The following is a 16,149-nucleotide window of genomic DNA, read 5'->3' on the forward strand; positions in this document are numbered from 1 at the left end:
ACAACACGAGCATGATACCTGTATCCTTGACAGTCGGCTGGACGACATCCATGTCCCCAGCCTTGTGCCGTTGCCTTGCTCACAGGTGATTCGGCCCAAGAGAGTCAACCATCCGAGCTCTGCTCTCGAAGCTCATGTTGACCGCGAGCTCACAGTCACTCCAGCCCCGGCTCATTTGGTGCGTGTTTCCATGCTGCGCAGCTTAGCAGCTACATCTCCCGTGTGCCACAAGCTAAGATGCCTGTATGTCTCTACAGACACGTCCTTCTGCTGCTCCCGTCACCATGACCGCCACCGCCGCCACCACCGCATCGCAGCTCGTTCCGTGGGACGGAAAGATCAACTGGGCCCTGAATGGAGCCACCGTCTTCAAGGACTCGGAAGAGGAGCGCCGCGCACGGGTCAACCTGTCCAACACCTTCAACCGGGAGTCGCACTCGAAGCTCTGGGTGTTCCAGTTCGGCCTGCGCTACATCCCCGCCGACTTCGAGCACAACGTGTACCGCGCCATCAAGGTCGACAGCCTGCCGTCCGGGGCCGGGCTCTCGCAGATCCTACCCCTGATCCCGGGGGAGATCCTCTCCGCCCGCCTGCTCGACACCCGCACCATCACCGGGTCCAAGACCGCCTTCGTCACCTTCGTGCACCAGGCCGACGCAGTGGGCTTCCTGCACTCCACAAAAGGTGTCCTTCAGCTGAAGTCCGGGCAGGCCCAGGTCGCGCCGATCCCCACCCCCAGCTACCCCATCAGCGCGGACATGGAGAAGTTGATCTACGAGAAGGGATACACCCGGTGCATCCGCATCACCAACCTCCGGGCGTCGCTGAAGGGGGATATCTGCCGTGCCTTGAGCAACGCGTATCTGGTTCCGCAGATCGAGAGCATCCGTGATGGGCTGGGGGCCGGTGAGAGCCAGCTGCGCTTCTGCTCCATCAAGGCGGCTGCGGCGGCGTATGTTCTTCTCAGAGGCCATGCCAAGTTCGATGAGTGTCAGTGGGAGTTCGTCAAGGCTGTTCGCCCTAAGAACCCTCGGATCGGGATCTGGGACTAGAAGCGAGGGGATGCTGCTGCATGTTTCCTGGGGAGCTGTGTTTGTGGCGAGGGAAGTTGAGCAACCGTCCAAGATTTCGCAGGGGAGAAGAGGGCTGCTGGGATTTAGCGTGTATTTCAGATCGGGACGATACATCTTCGCTTGATGATGAGCAGACCTTTGGTGCCGTAGACGGTCAGGGAGGTAGACAGCTCAGACCGGTAAGAGGGAGAGGATGTTTCCCCTAACATCTGACATCCCCTCTTTTCTTCCGGATTTAGCACTGTCTAGGCACGAGAAGAGTATCAAGGCCGCCGTGAACGAGGAAAGCTTAACCGATTGAGGCTGCTCGAAGCCGCGGAGACAACCCGTCACATAAATGCCTCTCAAACCGAGGCATACCCCATCACGACCACCCTCAGCAATGAAGCACGACCCGCAGCCACCGTACCCATAAATGCCACCCAAAAGGAAGCCTGAACCCAGACCCATTCTACAAAACCGAGTTCCAAAGCAGATTTGCCCTTTCTATCCTGTATCCTCTATCCTCTATCCTCTCTACCCCTCCTCTCTCCTCCCTCCCCCCTCGCCCCCTCGAACCCCACATTCTCCAACCCATCGTAAACCTCACCCCTACCCCTACCCCACCGAATACAAATTCACAATATCCTGATCCTTCTTCGGCCCCTTGACCACATGCCGACTCGCCCAGCTAACCACCTCCCCACTCTCCGCCCGCACCCGGAACGCATACGCCGTGCGATACATATCCTTGATGCAGAGATGATTGCCCCTGGCCGTGACAACCACCGTCGCCTCCGCCTCGGACGGTGGTTTGGGTGGTGTGGGAGGCGTCACGTATGTCTCGTTGGTGCCGCTGCTGCTGCTGCCGCCAACACCGGCAGCAGCAGCATCCGCCCCGTCAACCGCCACCTCAAACTCCACCTCATGGAACAGGTAATCGGCCTCGGGGTGCGTGGCTGCGTCCTTGGTGACCTTGACAAACCACACGCTGATCCGGCCTTCCGGGCCGAGGCGCCAGATGTAGGACTTCGTCCAGCGGAGGTTTGGGCCGAGGGTTGCGGGGAGGGAGCCGGATTCGGTGTAAAGGGTTTGGGTTTGGGTCTGGGGTTGGGGGTCTTCGGTGGGTGTAGAGGCTAAAGGCGGGGCTGGGAGGGGTTGGAAGGAGGCTTCGCCGTGGAGGTCGCCGTGGAGGTCGAGGGGGTTGTCGCTTTGGAGGGTGCGGCGGAGGGTCCAGGTGGGCGTGCGGGCGAGCGAGGCGAAGAGCGTCGGGAGGAGGCGCGGGGAGATCGTGGTGGTTGGCATTGCTGTGCTGTGCTGTGCTGTGCTGTGCTGTGCTGTGCTGTGTATATGGAGATTGGAGTTGGGGGTGAGATGGTGGGGTTTAGGTCAGGTCATAAGGTCATTGTTGCGATGGTGGTTCTTGGGTTAGGAGGAGGAGGATTGAATTGAGATGATGATGGATGCCAGGAGTCAATTCCGGTGGGCCGTGCGCTGCTCCAGCGCTCCACCCCGCCCACTCTCCATCTCCATCTCATCTCCCATCTCCTCCGACTCCACCCTGCAACAACAACACCCATACAGATTCTCGGCTTCTCCTCTTAGCGTCGGAGATCTGTTGATATGTCCGGTGAGTATTGGGAAATATCCGTCAACAACCCTGCTTTTTCATTATTTGACACTGATCTTTACAGGGGTAAAAGTTACTGCATCGTTGGTTCAAAACGGGTTGAGCCATGATGAGCCATGTTGATTCATGACTTATGTCCAGAATTCTCGGCTTGGCATCTCTCCTGCCCTCTCTATATGATGGTTGTCTTCCGCCGTCTCAAGATGGATTTTCTCATCATCAAACACGTCCGCATCGAACGTGCCCCGGGGAGGAATGGCTGAGAAACGACTTCCGAAAGGCGCACCCTGGCCCGAGACCAACAGCGCGTCTGCTGTCGAGATCAATGCCTCCCCGGAGGACAATACCACTCAGGCTCCCGACTTTGAGCTGACCGGCCTACCGTTGGCTCTGGTCATCCTTGGCCTTGGTCTCGCCATCTTCCTCATGTCGTTGGACTCGTCGATCATTGCAACTGCCATCCCCCGCATCACATCCCAGTTCAACAGCACCGGGGACATAGGCTGGTATGGAAGTGCATACTCCTTCGCCATGTGCGCTCTGCAGCCCATTGCCGGCAAGCTGTTTGCAAGCTTTCCCATGAAGGTAAGTCCACTGAACACCCAATGGTAGAGCCCCACTGACCAGTGCAGGGGATGTTCCTTGGGTGTTTGGCCGTGTTTGAGCTTGGTTCACTGCTGTGTGCCCTGGCTGTGAACAGTCCAATGCTCATTGTCGGGCGCGCGATCGCCGGAGCTGGGGCAGCCGGATGCTTCACGGGAGCCTTTTGCATCGTCGCGGCAGCTCTCCCGCTTGCCAAGCGCCCCTTCTACGTGGGAATCCTCCAGTCGACGTTCGGCATCGCGACCATCATCGGACCTATCCTAGGCGGTGCCTTCACGCAGCACGCGACATGGCGGTGGTGCTTCTGGATCAACCTACCCATTGGCGCCATCACGATCGTGGCCCTGGTCTTCTCCTTCAAGCCGCCCCCGCGTGACTCCTCTACAACTTCTCCTATCCTGCATCGACTGAAGAGCTTAGATCTGATCGGTGCTTTGCTCTTCGCTCCGTCCATAATCATGATACTCCTGGCCCTCCAGTGGGGCGGAACCTCCTACGCGTGGAAGAGCGCCACCATCATCGGACTCTTCATCGGCGGCGCAGGGCTCGGCCTAGTCTTTGCCTGCTGGCAGGTCTACAAGGGCGACGGGGCCATGATCCCCCCGCGCCTGATGACAGAACGCACCATGCTTTTCTGCTGCCTCGGGGAATTCTGCGCCATGGGCGCCGTCTACATCTCGATCTACTATCTTCCTGAATGGTTCCAAGTCATCAAGGGCGCCTCCCCGATCAAGTCGGGCCTGATGTATCTGCCCCTGGCCCTGTCGGACGTGCTCTCCGCCACGCTTACGGGCGCCTCCCTCAAGTACCTGGGGTACCCGAACCCCTACCTGCTGCTCGGCACGGCGCTGATGAGCATCGCCACGGGCCTCTTCTCGACCTTTACCCTCACCACCTCGCACGAGCACTGGATCCCCTTCCAGGTCCTCCAGGGCCTCGGCGCCGGCATGACCCTGTCCATGCCCTACGTCGCCACGCAGACCGTCCTCGACCCCGCCGACATTCCCGTCGGCACCTCCCTGCTCCAGTGCTTCCAGTTCTTCGGTGCCGCCGTCAACCTCGCCATCGCCGAGGCCCTCTTCGACAACAAGCTGGTCACGGGTCTGGGGGATCTCGGGCTGCCCGCCGCGGAAGTCGAGCGCATTGTCAGCGCCGGATCTGCGGAAGTGCGCAGCGTGGTTCCCTACAGTGGTCTGCCTGGCGTGCTGCATGCCTACAACCACGCGCTCACCACCACCTTCTACGTCGCTGCGAGCTTTGCCGCTCTGGCCTTTCTGCTCTCGCTGGGCGTCCGGTGGAGGAGTGTCAAGCCGCCGAGTTCGAAGGCTATTGCTGCTGCTGCAGCGAATGCGGACGCGGATGTGGAGGCTAGGTGATCCGGTCTTGTTGGTGTGGTTCTGTGGTATAGATTTTGTTTCCAGATGTGTATTTTTGATATTTAGAATTATATATGTCATTTAATGATTGTATACTAACGAGAATCTACTGGAATCCCGAGAGGAAGTAATGACATTTAAGCGGTATTGCTCAAAGATTTCCCGTGCTTGGTCAAGCTCGTACGGTATACTTCCGGGTCAGATTGTATGTTACGCAGCATCACAGTTAGATCAATCTCCCCCTACCTCCCTTGCCCACATTCGGTCTTGTTCAGTGAGACAGGCCAACCACAAGCAATCGCATCTAGAATCCCCTGTACAGATGGAATACAAAACACATGCACAAGGCAGGTGCCAGGGAATTAGAGGGTGATATTCAGTATTCGCATTATGAAGAAGGCTTTTGAGGGATTCTAGAAAGCGAATCTGAGATCATCGACTGCGTTCCCTCTACTATGCCGTAGGGGAGGGCGAAGAAAGGCACTCGCAATGGCATATTCACAGAGGCCTGAAGGTCTTGACCCATTATGTGAACCCCAGTCATAGCGAGGGATGGCCATAGAAACCCGGAGGCGGAGAGACACCCCTCTTAGATTCGGCGAGGGAGAGCCTCTAAGATACTTTGACACAGTACAGTACTTTCAGGTGATTTGAACTGCGGTTAGAGAGAAACTGCCCAGTGGGTTTTCCTATGGTGGATCGCCGATAAAGGTTCGGGGGGAGGTATCACCCATCTGAACAGGTCCGTCCACATCACCTTTTGGCTGCGCTGCGTCCTGTCAGCAAGCACGACAACAAAAGGATCACGTCCGATCATTGATATCCAAGTTCAGAATATCATCCTCGAGACTCAGGATGCCCATCGCCCAATTCGCGTTCGGCCGCTTGCTGACCGTGACGAACCGGCGTTCGGAGCTGTTGTACGGTCCACCGCCGCCGCCACCGCCGCCGCTCTCCTCCTCCGGGGGCGGGGTCCACATGGACACCGGCTTGTTGAGAGTCCTATCGCGACGAGTGTACGGTGGCCCGCGGCCGTGCGCGGCGGCGACGACCCACGCATTCTCGCAGCCGCGCGCGATCGCGTCCGAGGTGCGCCAGCCGCTCAGCCGGTTGAGGTCCAGCAGCTCGGTGACCAGCCACTCGCGCTGCGCGGGGTCTGTGTACTGGACTCCCGCAAAAAACAGCGGCACCGTGATCTCAATCAAGCACGAGCCCAGCGTCGGGCTCAGGCTGCCGGCCTCGAGGTGGAAGGACTGCGGGTAGTAGACGCCCGCGGCGATGCGGCCGATGATCTGCGCGTATTCCGCCGTGGTGGCGGCGGCCACGCCCGCGGCGACCATCATCGCCGGCGGCATGCAGGGGTGTAGCCGGTGCAGGAGGATCCGCCCCGTGTAGTAGAAGCACCAGATCGTGGCGATCGTGTGCGTCCGGTACTGCAGGGCGGGGCCGAACGGGGTCGAGATCGGCGGCACCGAGTCCGCGGGTAAAGGCATGAAGTATGGTCCTAGGGCCGGGAGGAATGCGTCGAACGCCGCCACCATACTCTCCCATTCCTTCTCGGCGTCGTGGTACGAGGTATCCTCTTCTTCCTCTTCGAGAGACTGATGGTGGTGGTGCTGGGATTCCCGGGTGTTGAGGAACACGGCGGGGGCGCGGCGTGGGCCGCTGGACGGTGCCATGCCGTACATGGGCGGGGCGTTTGGGCCGGAGCCGGTGGGTGGACCACCACGGCGCATATCTGCTGCACCGGGTGGAGATGGTCCTGGAGGACCCCCCGGGCCACCAGCAGGAGGTGGTCCTCGGCCTGGTGGTCCGGGTGGTCCTCTGGCGAACCGGGCCATGAATTTGCCCAGATTGGCATCCGGGCGCCACTCCATGCCTGTAGTCTTAGCCGTTCTCAGTTTTCGTTTCCTGTCACGATAGCCGAATTCTGCCAAGCGACCTAGAAGTAGCCACAGGTGGTCTGCAGACCCGTAGATAGCGTCGAGCCGGCCCATACCCGCGCGGGGAGGGCATTGACCCCATTGGGAGTATGGCATGCTGGGTTGTGGTCAGTGTCGTAGCTCGAGATAAGTGAGGGGAGGGGTCTTATGACTTACAACAAAGGGCAACCGCTGATGATACTTTGCATGACATCTTGCTTGCAGTACCACCAGTACAGGTCACACTGGATTCGATAGTTCTCGATATCTTTCCGTGTGAAGTGCTTGTATTGACGAGGGTTCCCACTCTCATCGTTAATTTGCCCGAATTCGTCGTAGTTTACGGCTCGTCCAAGTAGAGTCCCGATGAACTGCTCGTTGATGCTACTTTCCTTCTCTGCGAAAGGGTCGTCGTCCGACGTGGAATCTCCAAAAAGGTAGCTGTCTGTGAGTGCCATGACCGGCGGCTGCATTTGCTGTCGCTGAGCCCATACTCTCCGTCGCTGGGCGCGGAGCCCACGAGTCATGCCAGCAAAATCAATCTCACGCACCAGTTGCGCCGACCCTGCCACGTGGCTGTTCCATTTCGAGTGATCAGCACCCATCACCTCGTAATATCCTAGAAGCAGGGTAGCAGCCAGGGTGGTGATCTGCTTGCGGCGCGTGGGAAGCCCGACAGCCACACCGACTCTTCTCAGAGCGTAGTGATAATGCTTCAACGAAACCGTTGGGGGTGCTTGTTGGAGGAAGGAGATATGTAAGCTGCTCAAGGCGAGGATAGCTTGCAGCAAAACTTGACTCTCGAGAGCCTTAAGAGGGAGGGTATATGTCCATAGGCCCTGCTGGGCGGTTGGTACGGGGGCGCCAAGCATGGTGGATGGGTCGATCGGATGACGCTCGAAGACAGATAGCGATGGTCCGGTGGAATGGATGAAATGCAGGAAGATTCGGGCCGTCTTCGGATTGTTCAAGGGTGATGCGCCGTATGTGGGGATGTACGAGCCGAGTACATTTGGCTCATTCAAATATGTAGTGAAAGAACGCAGCTGCCGCTCGTCGCGATTGGCAGATGCCATAATAAGGCTAAGCTGGTTGTAGTTTTGCACGGAGATCTGGTCTTCCCGTTCCCCCTCTGATTCACCACTGTAGTATTCATCCTCACCGTCATCTTCCATATAATCTCCATACGGCGATGTTGATGACTGCGAGAGAGGCACATGCGCAGACGAAGCTGTTCTAAGTTGGTCTTGCAGTAGATTCACACCAGACGGTGCGGTATTTGGCAGCCAAGGGCCTCCTTGAGAATATGAGACAGCGTCCGACCATGAGTAACCTGCCCCCAGATCAGTCGACAGCTGCCGTCTTTGGTGATCAAGGAACGCGAGGGTGTCCGGTGGTGTATAGCTTTCGGACGAGTTCTCCGAACTCGAAGGAAGGTGGACCTCTCCTGAGACTGCTGGCTGAGGAGGAGTCCTTCTGATCCCAGGAGCCTCGTTCAGTGAGAAGGTAGCGGTTGGATTCCGGGTCTCTGCATCGGGTGGCAAAGACAGCTTTGGAGCTATAGCAGGCTGATCTGGTCTGTCCTTTCTTTGCTGAGACACCGAGTGCTCACTTGAGACTGGTGCTGACTGTGTCTGCACGCTGAAGGCCGGCTGCTGGCCAAACCCGGGACCTGAGATGCCCAATGGGTTCTTGAAAATCAGGCGGGGCCCGTAGCCTTGACAGTCGCGTTTTGATTTCACGCAATTATGGCATGTCGGCTTTTCTTCGCCGCACTTGATGCGACGTTTGCGGCAAGCTATTTAGCGATGTTAATGCATGGGACGTGATTTACGGCCAGTTGCACTCACTTAAACATCCTGTTTTGGTACGCTTTTTGGGAACTCTTTGTGATGTTACATTGTTCGATCCCGCCTCCGCAGGGTCCAGTTGGGCGCCGTCTGCGACGTCAGGACCCTGCGCTGTGCCTGGCCCACTGATAGACAGATTTGGCGGAGACTGCCGGGCACGGTTGGTGCTTTCCATGGCGATGCAGAGTCGAAAGCGAGACCAATTCCATAATCATCGCCAGCAGAGAGGAGACCGACCTGACTTGACACAGATAACGTGCACTTCTACTTCCGAATGGAATTCGTCGCACGACTTCTGTAGCATCAAGCTTGAATGGGGTTGATTTGCAGACCGCGGTGGAGGTCGTCAAAGAGGTGAAATTCTGATTGGCCTGGAAATATGTGACGGGTCGGGATCGATGCCTTAGGTATACGCAGTCATGCCGTGCTCAGCTTTGCTTCTGTCACCCCAAGAGCTGCTACATGTGCAGAGAGATTGCTCACGGTGGAATTATGCCAGATAATTTGAGCAACTGGGGCAATGGGTCCTACTTATCATATCTAAGGCTTTTTTTGGGGATTTTTTTCCCAGGCATATGGCCTGATCACTGACCTGCTCGGTACGGAGTAGAAAGTCTAGACAATATCCACAATCTGATTGATCCGAGGCACTTCCTTGGTAGCAGTCTCCAGTCTCCAAGATCCTGACACCAGCCCACAACTACTCCATCTAGATCTGACAGATTGTCTAAGACGTGTATATGCATCAAACTCTGAAATCAGAAATCCAGCAATTAGCGCCACGAGTAATAAGACAAATCACCGTAGTGCCCGAGACACTTCTCGAAAGCCTGATGGAAGCGACAAGACAAACAAGACAAACACAGAACTCACCGCCCTTGAGACGGGCGGCAGAACCCCCCGAGGACTGATCGTCTCCGCCTTTTTTTGCCAGAAAATTTTAGAGATGCACGGCCGGGCAGAACAATAATCAACCATTTTCCAAAGGCAACCTATCGCAAGCATGTTCGCTGTACCGGGTTGGTCGCTCGAGAACTCTGCTCTCAAGCAGCAGAGTGAGCCTGCTCCTGAAAAGACAAATGACAAATCATCCAAGCCGAACCCCAAAGACCGAAAGCGCAAGCGGGAGGATAATGTCACCAAGGGAAATGTGGACGCTATGTTCCGCCGGCACATTGAGGGGGAGAAGATCACCCCCTGGGCCAGGAAGAAGGCTGAAAAGGAGGCCATGATGAAGGGCGAGAAGAAGCAGGACCAGGCCAAACCCCAGACCGTCGAAGCGGACGCACCGCGACCAACCGACGCCGCCGCCGCCGCCGAGGAGGGCGAGAAGCCCAAGAGCAAGAGACAAAGGAAGAACAAGAATAAGAACAAGAACACGGAGGAGAAGCAAGATCATCCGCAGGGCGATGCCACCAGGGAATCTGCCACCACCACCGAATCGATGCCCGTGGCGCCGCCGGAGACGAAAGCCATCCTGACCCCTCTGCAGCAGGCCATGCGACAGAAGCTAATCTCCTCCCGATTCCGCCATCTAAACGAGACCCTCTACACCACGCCCTCGAGCAAGGCCTTTGAGCTTTTCACTTCGAACCCCGAACTGTTCGACGAGTACCACGCCGGTTTTGCGCGCCAGGTCAAGGAGTCCTGGCCCTCGAACCCTGTGGATGGCTACATCAAGGCTATGCGCGTCCGTGGCAGCGCTCATGCGCCCCGGAGGGGCAAACCGGATAACAACAAGGGACGACCCTCAGCTGCCCCGCTGCCCCGACGACCGAACGGCCTGTGTACCGTGGCCGACTTGGGCTGCGGTGATGCTCAGCTCGCGCGCGCGCTGCTGCCGTCTTCCAAGAAGCTGAACCTCAAACTACTCAGCTACGATCTGCACGCCCCGAAGGACTCCCCGATCACCAAGGCCGACATCTCCAATCTGCCCCTGGAGGATGGATCTGTCGACGTGGCGGTCTTCTGTCTCAGTCTGATGGGCACCAACTGGGTGTCGTTCGTGGAAGAAGCGTGGCGGGTGCTCCGCAGCGACGGCAAGGGCGAATGCTGGGTCAGCGAAGTGAAGAGCCGATTCGGCAAGGTTACCCGCAAGAAGGCGCAGATCGGCGCCAAGAAGCCGCTCAGCAAGGCGGAGCAGAAGAAGCTCAAGAAGAAGCAGTCGGCGGACAACGCGGACTCGGATGTCTCCGACAACGAAATCTACGCGGAGGACGCTCGTCCCGCCAACAACGATGATGAGACGGATATCTCGGCCTTCGTGGAGGTCTTCCGGACGCGAGGCTTCATTCTCAAGCAGGAGACTCTTGATAAGTCGAACAAGATGTTCGTCAAGATGGAGTTTGTGAAGGCCGGTGGCGCCCCCACCAAGGGCAAACATGCTGGCTCCGCCGCCCCCAGCGCTGGTGCCGGTGGCCCTGGCAAGAAGCGGTTCATCGACCGCTCGTCCGACAAGGGCATGTCCGCTGCTGAAGAAGCGGCTGTTCTTAAGCCATGCGTCTACAAGATCCGGTAGTACTGGCATAAGGTGCTTGAATAGTGTATAGAAAAAAGTACTTGAGTTTAATCATGATCGAGCGAGTCGTCACTGGAATATATGCATCTACTAGTACTAGTACACAAGTGCAGTCTTCAGCATCGTAGCCGTGGTAGTCACGTCCATGGATCAGCGCCAAGCCTCGATTAAGAGCTTTGAAAGTACCGTTGTATACCTCCTCGCCCAGTGACTTCTGCCTTGACCTTGTATATGTGTATAAACAATCTTTAGCTAGCCACCGGCGAAACCCTAGTAAGTATTACAATAATTAAACTATCCAGCATCCTCTCCAACTCCCGCATAACGAACCCACACGCAAAGAGCACCAGTCCAAAGATTCCATGATCAGTTGTACTCCATCCTTCGTTCTGTACATCGTCCCGTCATCAAAATCATCATAATCAATGAGCGTCCTTCTGCCTCACCCCAAGCTGGAGCATATCAAACCCCCACTGCTGCATCTTGAACCGATCAAGCACTCCACAGAGATCCAGAAACACCTTCGGACCCTGCATCTGCCCAGCAATGCCCTGCCACCGCACCTGCTCGTGGCTGAACTCATCATACTCCATAAGCAGTATCAGCCCACTGCAACCCTGACAAGCCGCATCGACCGAGTCAACGATTGTGACTGCTTCCAGGGATGCGTCCGCGAGACGTAGCGCACTCCGCAGCTGATCACCCGGGATCCGAGGATCGAAGACCGTCACTTGCACCCCGATGCTCATCAAGTCGCGCGCCAATCCTACCGCCGTAGACGACTGATCCCGAATCGCGCAAGTCTTCCCCCCCGCGAAACCCAAGATCGCCACCCGGTGGTCCTTCAGCTCTCCCGTGAACCGCTCCGTGACTCGCTTCGCGGTGCGGCTGTGGTAGAACTCGTTCATCTGGAGCACCGCCCTCCAATACTCAGCGACGGGGTGCAAGCCCAGCTCCCTTGCAAGATAGATCAAGCACAGGATCTCCGTGTGGGAGTCTGTACCGCCCCCAAACCCCAGCCCTACGCGCGGTGGCAGCCCCAGTGTCTGAGTGATATGGGCGATGTTGGCGTTGGTGGACTCGCAGATCGCGCTCAGGGACTGGACGTTGCTGATCTGCTGCGCGAGGCAGGCGTTGGCCGCGAGCTTGCCCAGCTCCGCGGACCAGGCGTCCATGGTGATCAGGCGCTCTTCGGGGACCCAGGGCAGGTAGAGGCGCTTTAGCGCGGTGATGGCCTCGACGGACATGTCCTCGGAGAAGATGTGGCCGATCAGGACGCGAGGCGGGTAGAGTAGGTCGCGGATGGCCGTGCCGGGGATCAGAAAGTCCGGGTTCGACAGGACGTCGAAGGTGGCTGTTGGGGATGCGGTTTTGCGTAGCTATATATTGTCATCATGAAATTGGGGGTGTCAGTCTCCGTACTAGGTAGCAGTTTGGGGGAGTGCTTCAGTGCGGTGTCTGTTTACTGACAGCTTTTTTTATGCGCTGGACGATGCCACACGGCGCTGTGCTCCTCTGCACGATGATCTTGTGCCCGGTCGATACTTGGGCGATCGCTTGGATTGCGGCCTCAAGCGGCGCGAGGTTGATTCCTTCTTTGGTCTCCGACTGCAGTCCATTGTCAGTACTTAGTCCTATTTCTTGTGACGTCCATCTGTTGGTCTCACCGGTGTATCTGGAGAACATTCTACACAAAGAAAGACTAGATCTGCGGAAACCACTCCCGCATGGATATTGGTGGAAAAGGCGAGGTTGGCCAACTTCCTTTGTCGTCGCGTTCTCTCAGCATCATTATTTTGGCTCAAATCATTCACCTTCGCTTCTTCCGGGAGGCTGGATGCCTCCATCGCAAACACGGGAGGGTCGTCGAAGAGCAAATCCTCTAGCCCCGGCTCAAGGATAGGAGGACGATCCGATTTCCAAGCCTCAATGAGACTCGCATCTCGATCGACCACACAGAATTGGACGTGGGGGTTCTGCGACGCCAGGATGATGGCAGTCAATGCTCCTTTTGAACATGGGTAAGCTCTTTGAGTCCATCAGGACAATAGATTCTATGTTACTTTGTACTCACCCACATGGCCCGCCCCGATGATACATGCACTACGCACGTTCTCGATCTTCGTACTCGGTAGCGGTCGCAGCTCGATCCCCTCTACACTATCGGAGTACGTGTGGCCCTTGACAACGACATGAGGACTTCGAGGACTCCCACCACTCGCGGCTTCGATGGCCTTATACCGACGTCGCGAAAGGAATAGAGTCAGACCCGCCAAAACAAGTAACAGAGGAAAGAACGGCATTGCTTTGCAACGATATACTCCTTGTAAAAAAACCCCAAACCCACAGTTGACGACTTACCCAAACCCCTCTTCCCCGTCTATCGCACAGGATGCATACACAAACGAAAAATCAAAGAAGAAAAAGAGGGAAAGGGAAAACAGACGGACTTTGAACCCCTCTCGCTCACTCCCCGCCGATATGCGGGTTGTGTGTGTGAGACCCGATCAAAGGGCGGTCTGGTCGCAACGTTGAACTGGCCACCTCACAGCGAACTACCAATTATTCTAAAAATATGGACATGTTATTGGGTGTGGTTTTGTCGAGCTTGACTACGTGTTCGCAGCCTTGGTCTGCTTGAATCCACATTGAGGCGACGCTAAGGAGGTCTGATATGCAACTCAATTGGAACAACATGGGTGGTCCCATCTGTCGCGTCAACAGCCGATGCAACTTTTATTTTCCATCGACAGCCTCACTCTTTGAATTTTCGAGTCTAAAAGGAAGGGGAATCTATGCAATTGCTAAAGAGATGAGAAGAGTGAGGAGGCGACATGCTGAGGTTGTTAAATATCTGTCTCATGTTAACCTACCTACATGAGTCCACCGGTCGCCCAATGGCTAGTGCTCGTGATTGTTTTGGCTGATCCTTTGAGGCGTACCCACAGATCTACCTTATGCATTAACTTTTGCTGGCGACCAACACCATCAGTCCTCCCCAGGCAGCAGCAGCCTGCACTCATGCATCAAGCACAAGCTACTTTTCTTCAATTGACATCAACAAACAGAGCAAACAGAATAATGATGGATGTCCCTGTCACATGCCCCAGAGCCGTGGCGCTGTGCGCACGAGCCACATAGCCATGTGACGTCACCGGTCGCGGCCCTCATCCCCCATCCTCAATGACATTGATATCAGAACGATCTGCACTCACGCGGCTTCCAGAACCTCGACCCTGTCATACGGTTGGATGAAGCATTGACAGCGCCGGCTTGGGCTCATCTGCGCCAGATCCACAGACGTCATGGCATGCGTCAGCCGTGGCTTGCCAACTATAAAACTTCTTACTCGCCTTACAAGTTCGAAATCAGAACACTAGATCTTTACAGCTTCATCCTCAGGCGCAAGCACACAACTTTCACTTTGCTGTCCCTATCTCATCACATACAAACCAATCCACACCTTCCCAAAATGGACTCCGTCAACAACGCCCTCGGCCGCCCCAGCCAGCCCCGCCGGCACACCGAAGAACAACAACGCCACATCTACAACAACCTGCCGGAGGAAGAGCGCAAGAAGCAGACCTACGCCGAGTGGGTGCAGGAGGTCTACAACGACCAGTACGAGAAGTGGATGCCCTGGCTGGAAGACCAGTACCTCAAGTGGTTTGGCAAGGGGGACAACAAGGCCTCGTATGTCACGAAAGGTAAGTCCTCCATCCCTCTCTATCACAATCACGCCGGTCGAAACACAACTAACCTTACCCATCATGGCAGACAACCTAAACAAGACCAAGGTCACGGGCGTCAAGCAGGTCGATCAGATCCAGGACGACGTGCACAACCTCGTGGGCAACCAGCTGGGCGAGAACGGGCTGCTGTCGCCGGTGGGCAACGCCGTCTCGAAGGAAGGCATCAATCGCGCCGAGCGGAAGGGGAAGGATGAGAATGGGTCGTATGGCGGTTCGCTGGGGGGTGTCACGGACCCCGTCGTCGAGGGCTCCAAAAGTGCCGGCCAGGGACTGTACTCGGGCGTCCAGTCGGCGGGCTCTTCGCTGGCCGCTGGCACCAAGAGTGCCGCGGGTGCTATCCCCGGTGTGCAGCGGTAGAGTGTGACCTTCGTTGGTTTAATACCATTGTTGTATCTTATGACTTATGAGTTATGAATATGCGACTTCGTTATTTGCTTGTTCTGTCCGGCCAATAAACTGTATTCTGCGACTGTGTCTTCGTGTAACCCACCTCGATATTATGCAGTGTGCATCTTGAGTGGTCTAACAATGGTGGTCTTCCATTCTTAATATCAATAGAAAATTACTACAACATCTCGCACAGCTACAACACCTGCTATATGATAGCTTGAAATACATGAAATGCAATTCGTTGCACGTTCATACCCAAAGTGTGGTATACAACCATAACCCACAATCTATATACATCCTGACCGAAACCAAAACAGCCCCAATGATCAAACCACATCCCGCAGAACTCCTCCCTCCAAGAATCAGCTTCATCGAAAATTCAAACAAAAATATAACCACTCTGAGTATTCGCATACACAAACTCCGGACGATCATGAAAATAAAGCAGTAAACCCATCAGCGCCCGCAGCGCTTCCCTCCGTTCCCCGGGATCCCGCAGATTGTACGCTTTCGTCCGCTCCACCCTGACCTTCCCGGAGAAGTGCGGAAACCTTCCGAGCCGCTGCGCTTCGTGGACCGGCATGGTGGCCTTGACGAACCGGAGGTCCCAGCCCTGCTGGCTCAGGACGTACGCGGTCTGGTCGTCGAGACCCCCGGTTTCGAGCTTCGTGTTCATCCAGGCTTGGAGGAGGAGCGGGGGGATCTCGTAGCGGGCGATGCCTTCTCGGCCGCGCTTGTTGTTACACTGGGAGAATCTTGAATAAGATTACTGCTGGTCGATGGGGGATTTGATTGTTGGGAGGGAGGGGAGGTGGAGGTGGAGGAAAAGCTTACCACGCAAATCGCGAGAGGCGGCGTCTCGAGTCCTTCGTTGACGTATTTCCATCGTGTGATGTAGTAGGCGAAATAGGCGCCTTCCTTGGCACGTGCATGCTCGCGCGAGAGAGGGAAGTAGCAGTCGCCTAGGAAGGTGCTGTAGTTCGGGGTTTCTTGGAGTCAGCTTTTTGTTGATGGATAAGCAGGGCTTGATACAGCACTACCCTTGGGATAGGGGGG

The 16,149-nt window shown here is 56.3% G+C and overlaps 8 protein-coding genes across 8 annotated transcripts; 4 read left to right on the forward strand and 4 right to left on the reverse strand.

Annotated features, from left to right (window-relative positions):
• Nucleotides 1-284: 284 nt before the first annotated feature.
• Nucleotides 285-1,052, forward strand: BO72DRAFT_383766 (uncharacterized protein; the record flags this gene model as incomplete). The annotated part of the gene is made up of 1 exon (XM_040941523.1): nucleotides 285-1,052. The coding sequence occupies one exon, from the start codon at nucleotides 285-287 to the stop codon at nucleotides 1,050-1,052; it is 768 nt and encodes a 255-aa protein (XP_040798913.1).
• A 618-nt stretch (nucleotides 1,053-1,670) lies between these two features.
• On the reverse strand, nucleotides 1,671-2,790 carry BO72DRAFT_479241 (uncharacterized protein; the record flags this gene model as incomplete). The annotated part of the gene is made up of 2 exons (XM_040947564.1): nucleotides 1,671-2,384; nucleotides 2,779-2,790. 2 exons carry the CDS (start codon nucleotides 2,788-2,790, stop codon nucleotides 1,671-1,673), a joined length of 726 nt encoding a protein of 241 aa, XP_040798914.1.
• BO72DRAFT_487956 (MDR family MFS transporter) lies at nucleotides 2,602-4,773 on the forward strand. Its single transcript, XM_040948008.1, has 3 exons — nucleotides 2,602-2,682; nucleotides 2,747-3,267; nucleotides 3,315-4,773. Exons 2-3 carry the CDS (start codon nucleotides 2,938-2,940, stop codon nucleotides 4,659-4,661), a joined length of 1,677 nt encoding a protein of 558 aa, XP_040798915.1. The 5' UTR covers nucleotides 2,602-2,682; nucleotides 2,747-2,937; the 3' UTR covers nucleotides 4,662-4,773.
• A 691-nt stretch (nucleotides 4,774-5,464) lies between these two features.
• On the reverse strand, nucleotides 5,465-8,608 carry BO72DRAFT_460975 (putative C6 finger domain protein; the record flags this gene model as incomplete). Its single annotated transcript, XM_040946495.1, has 3 exons — nucleotides 5,465-6,701; nucleotides 6,761-8,381; nucleotides 8,434-8,608. The coding sequence occupies 3 exons, from the start codon at nucleotides 8,606-8,608 to the stop codon at nucleotides 5,465-5,467; spliced, it is 3,033 nt and encodes a 1,010-aa protein (XP_040798916.1).
• Nucleotides 8,609-9,108: 500 nt separating this feature from the next.
• Nucleotides 9,109-11,066, forward strand: BO72DRAFT_192020 (25S rRNA (adenine645-N1)-methyltransferase). The gene has a single exon (XM_040939541.1). The coding sequence runs from the start codon at nucleotides 9,437-9,439 to the stop codon at nucleotides 10,949-10,951; it is 1,515 nt and encodes a 504-aa protein (XP_040798917.1). The 5' UTR covers nucleotides 9,109-9,436; the 3' UTR covers nucleotides 10,952-11,066.
• Nucleotides 11,046-13,723, reverse strand: ugd2 (putative UDP-glucose dehydrogenase Ugd1). The gene is made up of 4 exons (XM_040945240.1): nucleotides 13,026-13,723; nucleotides 12,619-12,959; nucleotides 12,422-12,559; nucleotides 11,046-12,330 (listed from the first exon to the last, which is right to left on the reverse strand). Exons 1-4 carry the CDS (start codon nucleotides 13,252-13,254, stop codon nucleotides 11,374-11,376), a joined length of 1,665 nt encoding a protein of 554 aa, XP_040798918.1. The 5' UTR covers nucleotides 13,255-13,723; the 3' UTR covers nucleotides 11,046-11,373.
• Nucleotides 13,724-14,423: 700 nt separating this feature from the next.
• Nucleotides 14,424-15,060, forward strand: BO72DRAFT_383789 (uncharacterized protein; the record flags this gene model as incomplete). Its single annotated transcript, XM_040941525.1, has 2 exons — nucleotides 14,424-14,658; nucleotides 14,729-15,060. 2 exons carry the CDS (start codon nucleotides 14,424-14,426, stop codon nucleotides 15,058-15,060), a joined length of 567 nt encoding a protein of 188 aa, XP_040798919.1.
• A 412-nt stretch (nucleotides 15,061-15,472) lies between these two features.
• Nucleotides 15,473-16,065, reverse strand: BO72DRAFT_498731 (uncharacterized protein; the record flags this gene model as incomplete). The annotated part of the gene is made up of 2 exons (XM_040948792.1): nucleotides 15,473-15,838; nucleotides 15,928-16,065. Coding segments are annotated over 2 exons (504 nt in total), but the record flags the coding sequence as incomplete, so codon positions are not given.
• Nucleotides 16,066-16,149: the final 84 nt, after the last annotated feature.

The sequence above is a fragment of the Aspergillus fijiensis genome, assembly GCF_003184825.1.
Source record: "Aspergillus fijiensis CBS 313.89 unplaced genomic scaffold BO72scaffold_44, whole genome shotgun sequence".
NCBI lineage: Eukaryota > Fungi > Ascomycota > Eurotiomycetes > Eurotiales > Aspergillaceae > Aspergillus > Aspergillus fijiensis.